This window comes from Ovis aries, chromosome 3 (assembly GCF_016772045.2).
Source record: "Ovis aries strain OAR_USU_Benz2616 breed Rambouillet chromosome 3, ARS-UI_Ramb_v3.0, whole genome shotgun sequence".
Taxonomy (NCBI): Eukaryota; Metazoa; Chordata; class Mammalia; order Artiodactyla; family Bovidae; genus Ovis; species Ovis aries.
Window position 1 is genome coordinate 185610158 of NC_056056.1, and position 23100 is coordinate 185633257.

The 23100-nt window shown below is 38.2% G+C and overlaps 1 protein-coding gene across 4 annotated transcripts in view; it reads left to right on the forward strand.

Moving 5' to 3' along the window:
• Positions 1-23100, forward strand: part of TMTC1 (transmembrane O-mannosyltransferase targeting cadherins 1) — a 338032-nt gene that overhangs the window by 279712 nt on the left and 35220 nt on the right. For all 4 annotated transcript variants that reach the window (XM_004006752.5, XM_027967794.2, XM_042247328.1 and 1 more), the window contains one exon: positions 1435-1543. In XM_004006752.5, the coding sequence (XP_004006801.1) occupies positions 1435-1543 (109 nt within the window). The remainder of the gene's footprint in view (positions 1-1434; positions 1544-23100) is intronic.

The following is a 23100-nucleotide window of genomic DNA, read 5'->3' on the forward strand; positions in this document are numbered from 1 at the left end:
TTCATTCCATAGAGCCTGAAGCCCTACATAGAGGTTTTGTGGCAGGAGTTACTCTCAGGTGCCTTTGAAAATTCAGGGAGCAGTGCTGCTGAAATCTCAATGTGTGTACGAATTACCTGAGAATCTTTTTTGAATGAAGGGTCTGAATTTTTTACTTCCAAATGGGGCCTGAGACTCTGCATTGCTAACCAAAGGTTAGGTGATGTTGAAGATACTGATCCATGGATCACACTTTGAGCATCAATGTCATAAGAGGTGGATTTTAAGCAATTAGAGTAAGCAGATACGGTATGAGGGAAGAACACTGGAGCTTGACTCAGAGTCATAGTTATATGAACATGATGAGTTGCTTAACTTTTCTGAATCCAGATTTTCATATTAGAAAAATGAGTATGATAAGGTAATAATACTTACTGCATGAGATTGTTGTGAGAATTAAATTAATATTATGTGAAAACTGACCAGAGCATTTGGTATATATTCATTGCTGAATAATTGTTGATCCTATATAAACATAAGCATACGATTCAGTGTTGGTAACTGATAAAGTTGAGGGACACTTAGGCTATGTGCCCTTCATCGTTCTACAGGTTCTATTCTTTATTCCACCTCTGTTGTCAATTACAGTGTCTAGAGTTTAGCAAGTGTTCAGTGTTTGTGGCATTGCATTGATGGCAGCGTTGATCACTGCCAGTGTACATTTTTGGCTTCTAAGACACTGATGTCATACTAATGACCCAATGTTTCCCCATGGCACTAACAGGAAAGAGAACTTTCACCCAAAATAATAACTTTCAGGCCTTGAGTCCTCTTTGAATGAAAAATGTAGTCACTGGGAGAAAACTAAAATAAAGAAGACCATCAGACCAATTTTCAATAAAAATATGAGGATAAAATAGCTTGTCATTCTTTGCCAGCCAGTATCTCATAATTTCACAAATTATGTATAAGAGCTCTCTCTCTTAGAAAAGCAAAGATGGACATGGGTCGTTTGTCTGGCTTGCTTCTATTAGGACCCCAGCCTGCAATGGTGTAGCTAGTATGAGAGGGGCTCGAGCCATTCTCCACATTATAAAGTGGCTCCCATGCTGCCCAGGTCATGTGCTCAAAATTGCTCCTCTGAAGGTTAAAGTTTCTATTTAAACAATTTATAAAATTTTAAATAGAATTCTCAAAAAGCGCATAGCAGGAAATGGAAGGTGGAGAAATCAGTGAATAATCTTCAGCATCGTTTACATCTTAATATCTCTTTCCACTGAGAATTCAGAGACAGAAACTTGTTAGCACCTGGAGGAAGTCTAGTTTAATTTATTTGCAGTAAAATCCAGAGTGAATCCGTTAATCTTTGTTAAAAGAAATGAGATTTTCAAGTCTAATCAGAGGATTTAAAGTTTTATTAAAAGATATCCTTTTTTCCCCTCTTATAATCTATAGGTCTCAGGAGAAAAAGGAAGAGGCTATCACCCTACTGAAGGATTCCATTAAATATGGTCCAGAGTTTGCAGATGCATATTCAAGCTTAGCTTCATTATTGGCTGAGCAGGTAATTGTTTCCATTTAGTTTTACATAATATTTTCTTAACTGTTTCTGTTGAATGTATAAGTTAATGTTATAATCACAGATTTCTTATATCATTTAACTTGTAAGTTCATAATGGACAACTAACCTGTATGTCAGTTTTCTTCTTGATAGAAATCACAAATCTAGGTTTCTCAGTCCAGTATTCTTTGTACATGTATGGGGTCTCTAGATTAAGATGGTCCATTATAAACCACTACTAAATTCTCTATCACTTTGGGACAAAATCCATCTTGAACAGTACGTGATATTTCCTTGTTTAATTACTACTCATTTATATTTTTCTGGGGAATTGCTAATGGACTAAGATCTCTGAACTCAATATGGAAACAATTACCGATAATCTTATAGATTCTATGTCTTAATACCTATCAGAAGATCAGAGTCACATAGGGCAGGCTCCTAAGAGAGAACATTTTTCATGGCATAAAACGGAGAAGTATTTTGATTTCCCTCCTTTTCACTGTATCTAAAATTTTCAGGTGGCTCCGTGGTGAAAGAATCCACCTGCCAATGCAAGGGACGTGGGTTCAATCCTTGGGTTAAGAAGATCCCCTGGAGGAGGAAATGGCAACCCACTCCAGTATTCTTGCCTGGGAAATCCATGGACAGAGGAGCCTGGCGGGCTGCAGTCCATGGGGTTGTAGAGTCAGACACGACTAACTGTACATGCAGGCTCCTGGCTATAAACCATTTGATCCCACATTTCAGTGTCCTAGATGCATGCCCCTTGCTGTGGGAAAACAAATAGAAATTGTCTTCTCTAAATTGACGATAGAGTTTTGTTGACACACATAAGTGACCTCAATAGAAGGTAGATTCTGCTATTATACAATTTCCAGATTGTCTTTAAAATTAAACTCAAACTCAACACCTTTGAAAGATGCCCTCCAGCTTTGACTTAAATGTAATGAATGGTTTGATGTTGTCAGGTACACAGGGGTGCAATTTTCATTTGAAAAACCTTGGAGATTTCACCAGGAAACAAAATTAGGACATTCAGTGGCTATTTAAATGTCAGAAGTGATAAATCTAGTTGTCTTGCTCTGCTAGTCTCCGTATAGTGTAGGTGGGCTTTAGACAAAGGCCTGTGTCTGTAGTGAGTGATTTTAATGCATGTTTTAACACAAAGTTTAAGCTAAAATGATGATGCTCATGTTTTATGGTAGACATGGCAGTCCTCAGCTGCCTTGGTTTGTATTGAAGCAGACACAGTAGGAGTTTTCTGGAGAAAAGATCCCATCATTATTCCCTTTTCTCACTTCATCCTAGCTCCTTCATTTTCATAGGAAGACCTTCGCCTACCTCTGCCTGGCTGGTGGCTTGCAGCTACTCAGACAAGGCATGCAGCTGTGGCCTTTGCACTAACTGTGCCCTTTGCCTGCAGCACTGTTCTCCCAGACATCTTAGAGTTTCCTTCCTCATCTGTGCTGGTTTCTGCCCAAATATTTCTGTGTGGAAGGGCTATCTATGATTACCCTTTTGAAACAACTCCGTCACTGCCCCACACGTTCTTTGATTTCTCTCCGAAGCATTCATCACCATCTAACATACATTTATTTACGTCTATGATCTTTCTCCCACCATTAGAATCTCCATGAGAAAGGCTGTTTTTTTATTCATGACTTTACCCCCTTTGTCTGTCACATTGTATGCAGTCAGTAAATACTGAGCAAATGAAAAGTGAAAGTCACTCCATTGTGTCTGACTCTTTGTGATCCCATGGACTATACAATCCATGGAGTTCTTCAGGCCAGAATACTGGAGTGGGTAGCCTTTCCCTTCTCCCAGGGGATCTTCCCAACCCGGGGATCAAACCCAGGTCTCCTGCATTGCAGGCAGATTCTTTACCAGCTGAGCCACAAGATGAATGGATATGATCTGAAGACCATGTAACCCCTCCAGTCCAGCACATGACCAAGGTTTTACTCATCTTTAAAGTAGGGCTGGGCATGTGGGCAGTGTTTCATGTAACAACCTGTGCCTCAGGGTCATGCTCTTGTGCTGCAATGAGGGACAGCGTGAGAACAGCCAGGTGAAGTTACTCCTTCCAGCCGCAGACCAGAGTTGGGTTGAGGCCAGCACCTGCTACATTGTTCAGTGGCTTTTGGATGAGGACTCAAGGGAAAATTTCTCCCATGGCTCAATATTAGGTTTCTCCTGAACTACAAGTTTTTTGCTTTATTTTTTAATCTAACACATGAAAAATCTAGCTTTGTCTCCATTGGCCCCACCCCAAATAACTGCCTTCTCGACAGGATAGGCTACTTTTCTGTGTGTACTGCTTTTACTGGGTTTATCATTTTCCTTAACAATTTGTTTTATTCAATTTGTGTTCTCTATTTTTGAAAGCTGCTTCAATTCTCTGTAAATGAATAAAGCACAGCATTAAAATCAGACTTTCCTAGTAGCTCAGTTGGTAAAGAATCCACCTGCAATGCAGGAGACCTGTTTCGATTCCTGGGTGGGGAAGATCCCATGGAGAAGGGATAGGCTACCTACTCCAGTATTCTTGGGCTTCCTTTGTGGCTCAGCTGGTAAAGAATCTGCCTGTAATGCAGGAGACCTGGGTTCGATCCCTGGGTTGGAAAGATCCCCTGGAGAAGGGAAAGGCTACCCACACCAATATTCTGGCCTGGAAAATTCCAAGGACTGTATAGTCCATGAGGTCACAAAGAGTTGGACACGACTGAGCAACTTTCACTTTCAAGATCAGTCACATCTCTTTTTTCTTCACAACTTGCCAGGACATACAATAAACATTTAATTGTTCTTCCTGATGAAAATTACCCTGAAGGTAAAAGACAATGCCACTCACTCAACTAATACCAGTGATAACAAGGTATGTTGTTTTAGCGGGAGCTCTTACCGACACTGACCCAGTTCCTTCTCCCTGTAATGCCATCTTTTCTTTCTCTCTTTCTAAATCATCCTCATTTTTCAATTCAACTTTCACTTCCTCCCCCAACACTCGCCCACCTCCCCATCTCATGGGGCGTTAGATTTCCTTGGAGCTTTTATGAAATGTTCAGGAACATGCATCAACTCACAAACCAATCACATATTTTTATTTCTTGAATTAATATCTGAACTATATAATGCAAACAGTTTATCAGGCTTATTTTTCTTCACAAGATTGCAAGTTTCTTTAACAAAAGCTATGTCTTTGTATGCATATTGCTTCTCTAGGGCTCAGGGTTCAGTTCAGTTCAGTTCAGTTCAGTCACTCAGTAGTGTCCGACTCTTTGCAACCCCATGAATCGCAGCCCAGCAGGCCTCCCTGTCCATCACCAACTCCTGGAGTTCTCTCAAACTCACATCCATTGAGTCGGTGATGCCATCCAAACATCTCATCCTCTGTCATCCCCTTCTCCTCCTGCCCCCAAGCCCTCCCAGCATCAGAGTCTTTTCCAATGAGTCAACTCTTTGCATGAGGTGGCCAAAGTACTAGAGTTTCGACTTTGGCATCATTCCTTCCAAAGAACACCCAGGGCTGATCTCCTTTAGAATGGACTGGTTGGATCTCCTTGCAGTCCAAGGGACTCTCAAGAGTCTTCTCCAACACCACAGTTCAAAAGCATCAATTCTTCAGTGCTCAGCCTTCTTCACAGTCCAACTCTCACATCTATACATGACCACTGAAAAAACCATAGCCTTGACTAGACGGACCTTAGTTGGCAAAGTAATGTCTCTGATTTTCAATATGCTATCTAGGTTGGTTATAACTTTCCTTCCAAGGAACAAGTGGCTTTTAATTTCATGGCTGCAATCACCATCTGCAGTGATTTTGGAGCCCCCAAAAATAAAGTCTGACACTGTTTCCACTGTTTCCCCATCTATTTCCCATGAAGTAATGGGGCCAGATGCCATAATCTTCGTTTTATGAACGTTGAGCTTTAAGCCAACTTTTTCACTCTCCTCTTTCACTTTCATCAAGAGGCTTTTTAGTTCCTCTTCCCTTTCTGCCATAAGGGTGGTGTCATCTGCATATCTGAGGCATTTTGGTCAGAAATGATAAAGTTAGAAGCAAAAAGAACGTACATAGTGATTTAGTTCATCAATTTGTTTCTCATGATAGGTGAGTTAACACTTCTGAAACTGATTTATGTGCACCAATGTAGGTTGGTAGGAGACAAATTTCACACTTTCTGAAAAGCAGTATGAAAAGGCAAAATGATAGGATATGGAAAGGGCAACTCCCCAGGTCGGTAGGTGCCCAGTATGCTACTGGAGATCAGTGGAGAAATAACTCCAGAAAGAATGAAGGGATGGAGCCAAAGCAAAAACAATACCCAGCTGTGGATGTAACTGGTGATAGAAGCAAGGTCCGATGCTGTAAAGAGCAATATTGCATAGGAACCTGGAATGTCAGGTCCATGAATCAAGGCAAATTGGAAGTGGTCAAACAGGAGATGGCAAGAGTGAACGTCGACATTCTGGGAATCAGCAAACTGAAATGGACTGGAATGGGCTCAGGATACTTCACTGTATAATGCAAGCCAGGTAAGCATACATGCAGCATCTCTGGACTTCATGCACTTCCGCGTCAGTTCCCCAAATTAGGAGAATTTGACAGTGAACCAGGTAGCCTATTCTAGACCCCACTTCCTAGTTACCTGTACAAACTTGAGTGAGAAGTGTTCCACCTCTCTTTCCAAATCTAAAGTTGATAACTACTCTAAATCACCTTCCCTAACTCTTACAGCTCCAACATGTTAAGAGTGTCTAAAAGTACCTCCTTTAAAGTCAACTAAGTGCTCATTAGCACTTTTTCATGAATAACTTAAGGTTTCACTTCAATTAGTGCTATTGTTTCTATACAAATAAAGTATTAACATGTTAATATTGTGAAAAGCGATTTGCCTTAATAAATATCCAAGTTTCAAGTTGTATTCCTTTTGTAAATTGATGAACTCCAAGTTCATGAAAAGTTACTTTATTAAAAATGATGATGATGTTTGGTGACACTGAAATTTTAGTCCATTCATCAATATCTTACTATTAACAAATTTTATAGACATATATCAGAGAAGGCAACGGCACCCCACTCCAGTACTTTTGCCTGGAAAATCCCATGGACGGAGGAGCCTGGGAGGCTGTAGACCATGGGGTCACAAAGAGTCGGACATGACTGAGTGACTTCACTTTCACTTTTCACTTTCCTGCATTGGAGAAGGAAATGGCAACCCACTCCAGTGTTCTTGCCTGGAGAATCCCAGGGACAGGGGAGCCTGGTGGGCTGCCATCTCTGGGGTCACACAGAGTCGGATACGACTGAAGTGACTTAGCAGCAGACTTAGCAGCATAGACATATATATCTGTAAAACATAGCATTTATATATATATATATATATATGTTTAAAAAGGGCAACATATATACACTTTCTCAGTTATGTTTTAAAAGTGTCAGATGCCTTATTTAAAATCGATTATTTTTGAGATTAGTTGTTTGTCAGTTGCTTCATTTGCTATTATTTTCTCCCATTCAGAAGGCTGTCTTTTCACCTTGCTTATATTTTCCTTTGTTGTGCAGAAGCTTTTAATTTTAATTAGATCCCATTTGTTTAGTTTTGCTTTTATTTCCAGAATTCTGGGAGGTGGATCATAGAGCATCCTGCTGTGATTTATGTCTGAGAGTGTTTTGCCTATGTTCTCCTCTAGGAGTTTTATAGTTTCTGTTCTTACATTTAGATCTTTAATCCATTTTGAGTTTATTTTTGTGTGGGGGGTTAGAAAGTGATCTAGTTTCATTCTTTTACAAGTGGTTGACCAGTTTTCCCAGCACCACTTGTTAAAGAGATTGTCTTTACTCCATTGTATATTCTTGCCTCCTTTGTCAAAGATAAGGTGTCCATATGTGTGTGGATTTATCTCTGGGCTTTCTATTTTGTTCCATTGATCTATATGTCTGTCTTTGTGCCAGTACCATACTGTCTTGATGACTGTGGCTTTGTAGTAGAGCCTGAAGTCAGGCAAGTTGATTCCTCCAGTTCCATTCTTCTTTCTCAAGATTGCTTTGGCTATTCGAGGTTTTTTGTATTTCCATACAAATCTTGAAATTATTTGTTCTAGTTCTGTGAAAAATGTGGCTGGTAGCTTGATAGGGATTGCATTGAATTTGTAAATTGCTTTGGGTAGTATACTCATTTTCACTATATTGATTCTTCCGATCCATGAACATGGTATATTTCTCCATCTATTAGTGTCCTCTTTGATTTCTTTCACCAGTGTTTTATAGTTTTCTATATATAGGTCTTTAGTTTCTTTAGGTAGATATATTCCTAAGTATTTTATTCTTTTCGTTGCAACGGTGAATGGAATTGTTTCCTTAATTTCTTTTTCTACTTTCTCGTTATTCGTGTATAGGAATGCAAGGGATTTCTGGGTGTTGATTTTATATCCTGCAACTTTACTATATTCATTGATGAGCTCTAGTAATTTTCTGGTGGAGTCTTTAGGGTTTTCCATGTAGAGGATCATGTCATCTGCAAACAGTGAGAGTTTTACTTCTTCTTTTCCAATTTGGATTCCTTTTCTTTCTTTTTCTGCTCTGATTGCTGTGGCCAAAACTTCCAGAACTATGTTGAACAGTAGCGGTGAAAGTGGCCACCCTTGTCTTGTTCCTGACTTTAGGGGAAATGCTTTCAATTTTTCACCATTGAGGATAATGTTTGCTGTGGGTTTGTCATATATAGCTTTTATTATGTTGAGGTATGTTCCTTCTATTCCTGCTTTCTGGAGAGTTTTTATCATAAATGGATGTTGAATTTTGTCAAAGGCCTTCTCTGCATCTATTGAGATAATCATATGGTTTTTATTTTTCAATTTGTTAATGTGGTGAATTACATTGATTGATTTGCGGATATTGAAGAATCCTTGCATCCCTGGGATAAAGCCCACTTGGTCATGGTGTATGATCTTTTTAATGTGTTGTTGGATTCTGATTGCTAGAATTTTGTTGAGGATTTTTGCATCTATGTTCATCAGAGATATTGGCCTGTAGTTTTCTTTTTTTGTGGCATCTTTGTCAGGTTTTGGTATTAGGGTAATGGTGGCCTCATAGAATGAGTTTGGAAGTTTACCTTCCTCTGCAATTTCTGGAAGAGTTTGAGGAGGATAGGTGTTAGCTCTTCTCGAAATTTTTGATAGAATTCAGCTGTGAAGCTGTCTGGACCTGGGCTTTTGTTTGCTGGAAGATTTCTGATTACAGTTTCAATTTCCTTGCTTGTGAACGACCCAATCAAAAAATGAGCCAAAGAACTAAATAGACATTTCTCCAAAGAAGACATACGAATGTCTAACAAACACATGGAAAGATGCTCAACATCACTCATTATTAGAGAAATGCAAATCAAAACCACAATGAGGTACCTCTTTACACCAGTCAGAATGTCTGCGATCCAAAAATCTGCAAGCAATAAATGCTGGAGAGGGTGTGGAGAAAAGGGAACCCTCCTACACTGTTGGTGGGAATGCAAACTAGTACAGCCACTATGGAGAACAGTGTGGAGATTCCTTAAAAAATTGCAAATAGAACTACCTTATGACCCAGCAATCCCACTTCTGGGCATACACACCAAGGAAACCAGAATGGAAAGAGACACATGTACCCCAATGTTCATCGCAGCACTGTTTATAATAGCCAGGACATGGAAACAACCTAGATGTCCATCAGCAGATGAATGGATAAGAAAGCTGTGGTATATATACACAATGGAGTATTACTCAGCCGTTAAAAAGAATACATTTGAATCAGTTCTGATGAGATGGATGAAACTGGAGCCGATTATACAGAGTGAAGTAAGCCAGAAAGAAAAACACCAATACAGTATACTAACACATATATATGGAATTTAGGAAGATGGCAATGACGACCCTGTATGCAAGACAGGAAAAAAGACACAGATGTGTATAATGGACTTTTGGACTCAGAGGGAGAGGGAGAGGGTGAGATGATTTGGGAGAATGGCATTCTAACATGTATACTATCATGTAAGAATTGAATCGCCAGTCTATGTCTGACGCAGGATACAGCATGCTTGGGGCTGGTGCATGGGGATGACCCAGAGAGATGTTATGGGGAGGGAGGTGGGAGGGGGGTTCATGTTTGGGAACACATGTAAGAATTAAAGATTTTAAAATTTAAAAAATAAAAAACTAAAAAAAAAAATAAAAAATAAAAAAATAATAAATAAAATCGATTATGGGGTAAATTCAATTTTTGAGAACCATATGGCAAATTGATATAACATTATGGCATGCCACATAAAGTTATAAACAAGTTCTAAGAAAAAACAAATTATACTATGACCACGACCTTTCCTTACATACAAAGATCACATCTTTTGCCAGCCTTTCTTATTCTCAATTCAAATGTAAAATACTGTGAACTTGAAGAATGTAATTGAAAGATTGAAAGGTTCTTCTGCTCCTTTGGGCAATTGATTTTAACATCAGAGAGAGCTCGTGAGAGAGTAGCTGTTGGGCATAACTCAGGATTGCTTTCGCTCTCTAACTTTCAGCATCTCATCTTTATGCTTTGAATTATTTAATAAAAGAATGCTTCAGATGCACAAGCACCAAGCTCATATCCTTTGTTAGCAAATAAATTCATTTCTTGATAGCACAACTTTATTCATCGGCATTCCAGAAAGCAAACCATAGTCAACCTGTAACACACTGGTAACTCTTCCGTCACTTTACTGGTCATCTTCCAGGACCACCATATGTGCACGTGCCTAGCCCATGCTCACTGTGGTTGTGGTGGCCCACAATGTTAGAGAACCCTTTCTGGTATGGAGTTGAAATCAATAGTCCTATGATTTGTTCCGCCTGGGCTGGGCCCAAGGGATAGCTTATTAAACACAGTTTTTAGATTTTGGGTTTTTTTAAATTTATTTGTTCTTAATTGGGAGGTAATTGCTTTACAATATTGTGTTGATTTCTGCCACACATCAACATAACCCAATGATAGGTACACATATATCCCCTCCCTCTTGAACCTCATTAGAACTGACCCATCCACTTCATTAGAACTGACTCAGATGCGTTCCTTTTCATGGCTGAGTAATATTCTATGGTTTATGAGCACAACCGCTTTCTCATTTCTCTGAACGACTCTTTTCTATACTAAACTTGTTTCTAGTTTGCCCTGATTTCTAAACACTTTCCTTCTGGTCATGTGCTTTACATAGGCTCTGGATGGCCCATTTTCTCTATGACAAAATGGCTCCCAAATGGAGCTGGTTTCTTCAATTATAGTTTGGTAGTTTCAGGAGGATAAGAAATACTTCCCTGGCTTGAGACTATGTTTCTATTGCATAAAACCCTAAAATTAATGATATTAACTGTTTCAGACTTTGTCTGAAACTAACACTGTACTCCTTATTCTGTTGGAACTTAAAGGTAGCGAGTAAATCTATTTGGACATAATAGAGAATTTGAGAGAGAAAATCTGTAAAGTAGGCCAATAATTTGAAAACACCTTATATGAAGGAGCATATTAAGGCCCATGGTGGAGCACAGATTTGAAAGTGATATATAATAGGAAGAAAGTTAGGTATCTGAAGAAAGTGTTTTAAACATTGTAGAAATATGGCAGTATTTTGGAGAAGGCTTTTAAATGCATAGTTGAGAGCCATGTTTCAGGAAGATGGTGTGGGAATGGATAAACTCTATTGTGGAAGAAGGAACCTTTTGTACTTACAAACTGTGTGCATCTGAAGGCTGAAAGAGACAAATATTAGAAAATTAAAAACTCCAGAGCAGAGCACCTAAGGGACTTAGAAAATATATGGCCAATGAGAGCTGTGGGGAAGCCAAGGAGAAGCAAGATTTCAGAAACAGAAGAAATAAAATTACACTAATAATATAAAAATCTAATGGAAAACATGGAAAGATCAAAGAAAATAAAATTCACCTTTCACCCCTAGTATCTGGAAACAACAAATATTACCACTTTTAATATACTGCAGTTCTTTTTAATATACTGACTTTTTCCAGTGGAGGTATAATTGAGATATTGGGGGCTTCACAGGTGGCACTAGTGCTAAAGAACCCACCTGCAGGAGAATAAGAAACACGGGTTCAGTCCCTGGGTTGGGAAGATCCCCTAAAGGAGGGTATGGCAACCCACTCCAATATTCTTTTTTATTTAAACCTTAACTGCAGTTATTTTCTTTTTTGGTCAAATTTATTTATTTTTAATTGAAGAAGAATTGCTTTACCGTATTATGTTGGTTTCTGCCAAACATCAACATAAATCAATCATAGGTACACCTATGTCCCCTCCCTCTTGGGTATCCCACCCCTCTAGGTTGTTACGTAGCACCAGTTTGCCACTCCAGTATTCTTGCCTGGAGAAATCCACGGACAGAGGAGTCTAGTGGGCTACAGTCCATAGGGTTGCAAAGAGTTGGACATAACTAAAGTGACTTAGCATGCATGCATGCATAGTAAACATATTTGTTTCAGATATACAATATAATGAATGATACACATATCTTGCAAAATGATTATCACAATAAGTTCAGCACCATACATAGTTACAAAATTTTTTGTGTGTGATAAGAACTTTTAAGATTTACTCTCGATGCAAGACAGTGTTATTAAGTATGGTCACCATACTATACATTACATTCCTAGGACTTAATCACCTTATAAGTGAAAGTTTGTGTCTTTTGACCCCCTTCACAGATTTTATTCACCTCTCTCCCCTGCCTCTGGAAATCTATTCTTTGTGCTTATGATCTTGGTGGTCTGTTTTTTTTTAATATTTAATTGAAATATAGTTGATATATGATATTATTGGGCTTTTCTGGTAGTTCAGCTGGTAAAGAGTTTGATTCCTGGGATAAGCTACCCACTCCAGTATTCTTGGGCTTCCCTGGTGGCTCAGATGGCAAAGAATCTGCCTGCAATGCAGGAGACCTGGATTCTATTCCTGGGTTGGGAAGATCTCTTGGAGGAGGGAACAGCTGCCCACACCAGTATTCGTACCTGGAGAATTCCATGGACAGAGGAGCCTGGCAGGCTACAGTCCATGGGGTTGCAAAGACTCCTTTCTCCTGCCTCTGGGAATTTATTTTCTGTGTCTATGAAATTGGTGGGCCAGGTTTTTTTTTACATTTTTTAATTGAAATATAGTTGATATATAATATTATGTGTTACAGGTGTACAATATACTGATTCACAATTCTAAAGATTATGCTGTATTTATAGTTATAAAAATTGTCTGTATTCCCTGTGTTGTAGAATATATCCTTGTAACTTATTTCATACATAATAGTTTGCATGTCTTAATCCCCTGCCCCTATATTGCCCATCCCCCCTTCTTTCTCCCTACTGATAACCACTGGTTTGTTCTATCTATGAGTCTGTTTCGTTTTTGTTATATTCACTAGTTTTTTGCATTTTTGAAATTCCACACATGAAAGTGAAGTGAAAGTGTTAGTCACTCAGTCGTGTCCGACTCTTTGCAACCCCATGGACTGTAACCTATCAGGCTCCTCTGTCCATGGAATTCTCAAGGCAAGAACTGGAGTGGGTAGCCATTCCCACTCCAGGAGATCTTCCCTACCCAGGAATTGAGCACAAGTCTCCTGCATTGCTAGCAGATTCTTTATCATCTGAGCCACTCAGTTCAGTTCAGTTCAGTCGCTCAGTCGTGTTTGACTCTTTGTGACCCAATGAATCACAGCACGCCAGGCCTCCCTGTCTATCCCCAACTCCTGGAGTTCACTCAAACTCAGGTCCATCGAGTTGGTGATGCCATCTAGGGAAGCCCAATTCCGCATATAAGTGATATCATACAGTATTTGTCTTTCTCTGATTTATTTCACTTAACATAATGCCCTCTATGTTGTTGCAAATGGCAAAATTTCATTCTTTTGTATGGCTGTGTAGTATTCCATTTCTATAGATAGATAGATAGATAGAGATATAGATATATTAATATGATATATTATTTATCCATTTATTGGTTGATGATCTTGGCTGTTGGAAATAATGCTGCTATGATATTAGAGTGCATGTATCTTCTCAAAATAGCGTTTTGGGTTTTTTTGGATATATAATCAGGAATCGAATTGCTGGGTCATATGAGAGTTCTTTTTTTTTTTTGAGAACTTTACCACTAGCACCACCTGGGAAGCCACCTGCATCTCCTCTTTGGAAGAATATCTATTCAGGTCTTCTGCCCATTTTTCAATTACATTTTTGTTGGTTTCTTTTGATACTGAGTTGTATGAGCTCTTTATATATTTTGGAAATTAACACCTTATCAATCATATCATTTGCAAATATTTTCTCCCATTTAGAAGGCTGTCTTTTTGTTTTGTCAATGGTTTCTTTTGCCATACAAAAGCTTTTAAGTTTAATTAGGTTACCATTGTTTATTGTTGCATCTATTTCCTTTGCTATAGGACACAGATTCAAAAAAATTGTGCTATGATTTATATCAAAGAGTGTGCTAACTATATTTCCCCTGGAGTTTTATGATTTGTGGTCTTATATTTAGGTCTTACCCATTTTGAGTTTTTTTTTTTTTTGTACATATTAGAGAATGTTCTGATTTCATTCTTTTACATGTAGCTGTCTAGTTTTCCCAGCAACACTTATTGAAGAGGTTGTTTTTCTCCACTGTATATTCTTGCCAACTTGGTTGTAGATTAATTGATCATAAGTGCATAAGTTTATTTATGAGCTCTCTATTCTGTTCCATTGACCTGTGTGACTATTTTTGTGCCAGTACCATACTGTTTTGATTATTGCGGTGATGTAGTATATTCTGAAGTCATGGAATATGATTCATATTTTTTGTTTTCTGTGGAGTTTTTATATGTGAGGTTATATAATATTTGTCTTTCTCTGACTTATTTCAGTTAGCATAATGTCCTTAAGTTCTATCCATGTTGCTGCAAATGGAAAGATTTTGTTCTTTTTTTGACTGAATAATATTACACTGTGTATGTGCATATATGTGTGTGTGTATGTGTCACATTTATTTATCCATTTATCCATCAATGGACACTTTTTGTAGCTTGGCTATTGTAAATAATGTTGCAGTAAACATACAGGTGGAAATATCTTTTCAAATTAGCATTTTTTGTTTTCATGCTTAATAGTCACATGTAATTTATATCCTATTCTTTTGACTTGCTATTACGTTATATATAATATTATACACATTTTCATATTGTTAAATGATCTTCATAAATACCATTTTAATACCTACTTACTAGTTTATGAAATGATGAATTATGATTTATATAATAATATCTTAACTATTGGTCATTCAGATTCGTGTGTGTGACTTTTTCTTCTTTATGATCCAGTATTTTGGATCATTTCCTAATGATAGATTTCCAGAAGTATTCCCATATCAAAGTGTATCTGCATATTTCATGACTCTTGAGATGCATTACTAAGATGGTTTCTAAAAGAACATATAATACAGTATACCACCAGCAATCTGTAACCTCTGTCTTGAATGTTAGCGGAACATTTAAATGGAAATAGCATGTGGACAGGTGACAGTGCAAGAGATCAGGACTGGAAAGATAGATTTAGGACTTCAAGTAAATGCATCTATATTATGGTTAGCTAATTTATCTTAGGAGAAAATGGAAGAGTAGTGTGTGGGGGGAACCTTAAAGAACTGTTAAACCTCCTCATTTTGAAGATAGAAATATGAGGTGCACAGAATTAAGTTTGCTCAAGGTCATACAGATAACTAGTGTCAGGACCAAGAATGGGGCCTGTAACTTGACTCCTCTCCCACTGCTCTTTCAGCATATGATGCTGGGGTCCCAGGATTAGACTGTGGTAATAGGCTGTAGTTAATGAGGTTAGGTGTACAAGTACCCATGTGGAAAAGGAGAGGAAAAATGATAGACGAAACCCATCAGGGTGGGTTGTCATAGATGTTAAATACATAAAAGGATGCAGAAGAAAGTTGCCACTCTGTGTCTACTGCAGCACAGAAGTCAAGAAAACAGAATAGAAAATAAACTCTTAGGTTCAAAGTTTAGGTGGTCTCTGGCTTACTAGTCTCTTTTGGTTCTTCATTAGCATTCAGAACTGGCTATACTCCAGCTTCACAGATAGGGTTGTAAACATTTACAAGCCCACCATCATTTTTAACCAGCCTCCTCTTGCCATAGGTTATATAGCTTGCATTACACAGCAGTAAAGGAAATAAAGTTAACATTATCATCCTGTAAATTATAACATTATCACTGTAAATTATTGCCAGCCTATGGAAAAACTCAATTAATTAATTTGATAACACTTAAAATATGTTTCTTTAAGTGTCTGGGGATGTGACTTTAACTGATACAAGAATGGAAAGAAAATTGGAACAATAAAATATAAATTAGAAGTATAGATCAAAACTAAGTTCCATTTCTCTTGTTTGACAAGTGTCATCTTTGGGGTAGATTCAGGCACATATACCATTGCATGTATGGTCAGGTCACCTTGAGCTGAACCCTAACATAATACTTCATCGATTTAAGTGTTCAATTCTTATTTATTGAGCACTTAAGTATCACCAAGTATTAGAAGAAATTGCAAGTATGGGCCTTAACTCATGGAACTTAGAGTCTAAAAGGGAAGAATACTCTTAGGGGAATAATCACCACCCTCTGCCCAACACCTCACCCAGTTGTGACAAATGTGCGAAGAGAGTACCAGTGAGAGTGTCACAGGGACCTGATCTCATGTGAGAATGCGTGTTTGGGGAGAGGATCACTGTCCAAAGAGTGAAATTCAGCTTGGTACCTTAAGAACATACAGATATTAATGAGGTAAAAAATCATTAGGAAAAGTTTTCTGGCTATAGAAATTAGACCAGGTGAGGGCTGTGCAGTGGGGACAGTGTGATTCCTTCCTCTTAGGGGAGCAAAGTTGTGTGCCTGAAAGTACGTAGAATGAGGACAGAAGAACAGGAGAACCGTTTGGAAATGGGAAAGCTGCAATTCCATGAACATGTAGCTCCTCTTCCACTCTTCCTGGTCTCTCCTTCTCTTTTTTGGGGGTGGGGCGTGGTTTCTTTGACCACCCTTTTCCTGGTCTGTCGACTGTTACACACTGTTACATTTGTCATACTTTCTCTTTAGCTTTTATGATTCTTGGCATTTCCTCTGTAAAGTCATCATTTCTTTCTTAAATTTTCACAGGGTAATGTCGATCACCGTCTGCTGGGTGAGGAGAAAATTGAGGATTAGAAATACCCAAATTCCTTGATGAGGAGGAATGCCAAGTTAATTGATTCATTTCAGTTAAATGCAAAAGAGTATTAGACGTCTAAATTTTGCCAGCACCTTTCTCATAAACATCCATGTCAGTGACTGATGGGGGAAGAACTGTTCAATAAAGAAAAGAAAAGCAAAGGAGAGGGTGAGAAAAGAGGCACCTCTGCTTTATGTTCTGAGCCATTGTGTCTTAAAGAGCTGCCTGGAGGAGTCACTGACATGAATTTAAATGTCAAGTGGTCCTACATTTGCCAGGCTTGTAATGGTAAATAGTCGTTTGGCTAATGGGGACATCCCTGACAGATCTGTGTGCGCACATCGTTGGTCAGAGTCAAAGGACTGGGAAGCAGACCAGACGCACGGCCGAGAGGTCAGAGCACACAGCCTTCCTGCTCCAACCCTGTTGGTCTTTCACCGCTTTGGAACATCACACCCTACACCTGCCATACAGTTAGAACATGTTACAGGCCACTCATTAAGCAGCTGTTCACAAAGGGTTGACTAGGCCTCCTGTGGTCCAAGAAGGTTTGTGCAGTTTTTATAATAGTCACAAGTAATTTGCCTTTTTAACTCTAATTCTTTCCCAAGTATACAGTAGTTTTTATAGGCTATGTGATGTATTCACAGTCATGAAAAGAATATGAAAATATTCTCCCCTTTCTAACTGAATGTCCATGTGAGACCACATTCCTTCACATACTTCAGCTAAAAAACATACAGAAATAGATTAGTATAAAAGTAGATATAAGAACCCAGCTATCTTCTATCAATCCAGTTATTTAAAATACTTGGAAAAATAGAAAATAATATCAGTCTTCTCACTGATTTTTTTTTGCTTTGGAAAATATATTTTCTTATGAATATGTTATATTGGTTTATTATTTTAAGTAAATATAGTTTATTATCAGTTTATTAAAGAAAAATGTCTGCTTCATTTCTGTTGTGGTAAATGTTCATAAATGTACATCATATAAACCAAGCTCTTCGGGGTCCTCAGTAAGTTTTAGAGTGCAAACCAGAAGTTGGAAGATAGCTGCATTGAGCCCATGTCCATTTGCTCTCCCGGTTGCTGCAGTTTGAACTATAAGAAATCTTTTCCAGACATATCAGTTGGGTCAAGAGTAAATGACAAAAGGCCCATTTTCAGATCTACTTCTCACTTTCCCTTCGTTGAGGTGAAAAGCATGCCATGTCGGTAATTACAGCACATACAACGTGGAGATGTTGACAGTATTTTATCTCTCCCCCCGGGCTCTTTGGTTTCCACCCCACTGAAAATTCTTTTGAGCCTTGGAGTGGGGCCCATGGCTGCACGCTGCCCATTTTTAACCACTGTCCTCGAAGGCTGATTTCATGCTGAGGCAGTGGTTGTTTGGGGACTCTGGTGGCCATATTATTTGTCAGAACTATTCTCCAGGTCACAAACATTTTTAATTAAAGTTGTCCTATAAATAGCTTATATTCATTTCCTCTGGCTCTCACAAGTTAGTGGAGACTGGGAGTGATCAGCTTAGGTCAGGACATCTAGCCAGATGAGGTAAATGAAATTGAACTTGAGGGATTAAGTATACTGCTTTTGAAGATAAATGCACTGCCCTTCCAGAGAAGGTGAAATTTGTTTTAAATAAATACCTAGAAAGCATTTTTCTCCTGCACTGGTGGTTCCTTTACGTTTTTTAATAAGTGGAGTTAATCATTCTTTGAAATTTACAGTCAAGTGAAAGGACAAGAAAGACAGATATTGAAAACATTTTTCATAGAACCCGAGTCTGGAGGCTGCCCTTGGGGATACCAAAGGCACAGGAATGTGATTACTTTCTCTAGACATGGATGGTCTTTTAAATCGCATTACTTCTTTGGACTTTGAAAATTGCATTTCTAGTGGAGACCCAGCTCATAAATCCAAAAATGGATTTTAGATGAAAAAAGTGATCTCTTTGCCTTTTTGGAGCAGCCACGAATGTGAGGGAAAAGTAAAATTAAATCAGGCACAACCATAATTGCACTTGAAAGCTCTTGTTTTTGACTTTAGCAACTTAGAATATGAGGACATCAGTTTTATTCCTTTCAGGAAAAATATCTTTCAACTCTCTCACAGTTTAGTTATAAAGATATTTTTAAGATCTCAAATAGCACAGATTTTTTTTGAGCACATTTTCATATGTTGCTGGAGTTAATGGTAGTTAACAGTTGCTGGAGTTAATGGTAACCTGCATTTCCTGGCATTTGGAGAATCTATTAAACACCAGTCTGGGTGTCACTCCTGTTCGCTTCCCAAGCACCGTGCTTTTGTGACACTCTTCCCAGCCATCACAGTGTCTCCCTCTTGCCCAAATCTCACTGTCTTGTCTGTGAGGGTAGGATTGTCTGTTACCCACTCTTCTATCTCTGCTATAAACTTGACACGTGGGTGGTGCTACTACTTATACCCCTGGGAGACAGATGCCCAAGACCTGGGGAGGAATGAAACAAAATGCTTCTATTTAAGGAGCTCAAAGACAGCTAAACTACGGAATACAATTTAATGTGAGCAGGGTAGTAAAGAGGTAAGTGCACGTGATCTTGAGTCCAGGTTCCCTGGTATTGTTACTGTGGCCTTATCAGGTGTTGCAACCCGGTCCCCGTGGCATTTCCCATCAAAGCTCTTTAGTTAACCCTATATGAGAAAAAGTAAGTAACTTGAATGTTCTTCCTTTTAATCTTTTTAATCATCTCTGATACAGAGGTCAGTAAACAATTTCTTAGAGGCAACCAGAGAAATAATGCCCTGGCTAATCTGAAACTGCGTAACCATTTCTTTATTTTTTTTTTATTTATTTATTTTTTTTTTACTTACATGCATTCCCAAACATGAACCCCCCTCCCACCTCCCTCCCCATAACATCTTTCTGGGTCATCCCCATGCACCAGCCCCAAGCATGCTGCATCCTGCGTCAGACATAGACTGGCGATTCAATTCACATGATAGTATACATGTTAGAATGTCATTCTCCCAAATCATCCCACCCTCTCCCTCTCCCTCTGAGTCCAAAAGTCCGTTATACACATCTGTGTCTCTTTCCCTGTCTTGCATACAGGGTCGTCATTGCCATCTTCCTAAATTCCATATATATGTGTTAGTATACTGTATTGGTGTTTTTCTTTCTGGCTTACTTCACTCTGTATAATCGGCTCCAGTTTCATCCATCTCATCAGAACTGATTCAAATGAATTCTTTTTAACTGCTGAGTAATACTCCATTGTGTATATGTACCAAAGCTTTCTTATCCATTCATCTGCTGATGGACATCTAGGTTGTTTCCATGTCCTGGCTATTATAAACAGTGCTGCAATGAACATTGGGGTACATGTGTCTCTGTCAATTCTGGTTTCCTCGGTGTGTATGCCCAGAAGTGGGATTGCTGGGTCATAAGGTAGTTCTATTTGCAATTTTTTAAGGAATCTCCACACTGTTCTCCATAGTGGCTGTACTAGTTTGCATTCCCACCAACAGTGTAGGAGGGTTCCCTTTTCTCCACACCCTCTCCAGCATTTATCGCTTGCAGATTTTTGGATCGCAGCCATTCTGACTGGTGTGAAGTGGTACCTCGTTGTGGTTTTGATTTGCATTTCTCTAATAATGAGTGATGTTGAGCATCTTTTCATGTGTTTGTTAGCCATCCGTATGTCTTCTTTGGAGAAATGTCGATTTAGTTCTTTGGCCCATTTTTTGATTGGGTCGTTTATTTTTCTGGAGTTGAGCTGCAGAAGTTGCTTGTATATTTTTGAGATTAGTTGTTTGTCAGTTGCTTCATTTGCTATTATTTTCTCCCATTCAGAAGGCTGTCTTTTCACCTTGCTTATATTTTCCTTTGTTGTGCAGAAGCTTTTAATTTTAATTAGATCCCATTTGTTTAGTTTTGCTTTTATTTCCAGAATTCTGGGAGGTGGATCATAGAGGATCCTGCTGTGATTTATGTCTGAGAGTGTTTTGCCTATGTTCTCCTCTAGGAGTTTTATAGTTTCTGATCTTACATTTAGATCTTTAATCCATTTTGAGTTTATTTTTGTGTGCGGTGTTAGAAAGTGATCTAGTTTCATTCTTTTACAAGTGGTTGACCAGTTTTCCCAGCACCACTTGTTAAAGAGATTGTCTTTACTCCATTGTATATTCTTGCCTCCTTTGTCAAAGATAAGGTGTCCATATGTGTGTGGATTTATCTCTGGGCTTTCTATTTTGTTCCATTGATCTATATGTCTGTCTTTGTGCCAGTACCATACTGTCTTGATGACTGTGGCTTTGTAGTAGAGCCTGAAGTCAGGCAAGTTGATTCCTCCCGTTCCATTCTTCTTTCTCAAGATTGCTTTGGCTATTCGAGGTTTTTGTATTTCCATACAAATCTTGAAATTATTTGTTCTAGTTCTGTGAAAAATGTGGCTGGTAGCTTGATAGGGATTGCATTGAATTTGTAAATTGCTTTGGGTAGTATACTCATTTTCACTATATTGATTCTTCCAATCCATGAACATGGTATATTTCTCCATCTATTAGTGTCCTCTTTGATTTCTTTCATCAGTGTTTTATAGTTTTCTATATATAGGTCTTTAGTTTCTTTAGGTAGATATATTCCTAAGTATTTTATTCTTTTCGTTGCAATGGTGAATGGAATTGTTTCCTTAATTTCTTTTTCTACTTTCTCATTATTCGTGTATAGGAATGCAAGGGATTTCTGTGTGTTGATTTTATATCCTGCAACTTTACTATATTCATTGATTAGCTCTAGTAATTTTCTGGTGGAGTCTTTAGGGTTTTCCATGTAGAGGATCATGTCATCTGCAAACAGTGAGAGTTTTACTTCTTCTTTTCCAATTTGGATTCCTTTTATTTCTTTTTCTGCTCTGATTGCTGTGGCCAAAACTTCCAGAACTATGTTGAATAGTAGCGGTGAAAGTGGACACCCTTGTCTTGTTCCTGACTTTAGGGAAATGCTTTCAATTTTTCACCATTGAGGATAATGTTTGCTGTGGGTTTGTCATAGATAGCTTTTATTATGTTGAGATATGTTCCTTCTATTCCTGCTTTCTGGAGAGTTTTTATCATAAATGGATGTTGAATTTTGTCAAAGGCCTTCTCTGCATCTATTGAGATAATCATATGGTTTTTATTTTTCAATTTGTTAATGTGGTGAATTACATTGATTGATTTGCGGATATTGAAGAATCCTTGCATCCCTGGGATAAAGCCCACTTGGTCATGGTGTATGATCTTTTTAATGTGTTGTTGGATTCTGATTGCTAGAATTTTGTTGAGGATTTTTGCATCTATGTTCATCAGAGATATTGGCCTGTAGTTTTCTTTTTTGTGACATCTTTGTCAGGTTTTGGTATTAGGGTGATGGTGGCCTCATAGAATGAGTTTGGAAGTTTACCTTCCTCTGCAATTTTCTGGAAGAGTTTGAGTAGGATAGGTGTTAGCTCTTCTCGAAATTTTTGGTAGAATTCAACTGTGAAGCCATCTGGACCTGGGCTTTTGTTTGCTGGAAGATTTCTGATTACAGTATCAATTTCCGTGCTTGTGATGGGTCTGTTAAGATTTTCTATTTCTTCCTGGTTCAGTTTTGGAAAATTGTACTTTTCTAAGAATTTGTCCATTTCTTCCACGTTGTCCATTTTATTGGCATACAACTGCTGATAGTAGTCTCTTATGATCCTTTGTATTTCTGTGTTGTCTGTTGTGATCTCTCCATTTTCATTTCTAATTTTATTGATTTGATTTTTCTCTCTTTGCTTCTTGATGAGTCTGGCTAATGGTTTGTCAATTTTATTTATCCTTTCAAAGAACCAGCTTTTGGCTTTGTTGATTTTTGCTATGGTCTCTTTTGTTTGTTTTGCATTTATTTCTGCCCTAATTTTTAAGATTTCTTTCCTTCTACTAACTCTGGGGTTCTCCAACTCTTCCTTTTCTAGTTGCTTTAGTTGTAGAGTTAGGATATTTATTTGACTTTTTCTTGTTTCTTGAGGTATGCCTGTATTGCTATGAACTTTCCTCTTAGCACTGCTTTTATAGTGTCCCACAGGTTTTGGGTTGTTGTGTTTTCATTTTCATTAGTTTCTATGCATATTTTGATTTCTTTTTGATTTCTTCTGTGATTTGTTGGTTATTCAGAAGTGTGTTGTTCAACCTCCATATGTTGGAATTTTTAATAGTTTTTCTCCTGTAATTGAGATCTAATCTTAATGCATTATGGTCAGAAAAGATGCTTGGAATGATTTCGATTTTTTGAATTT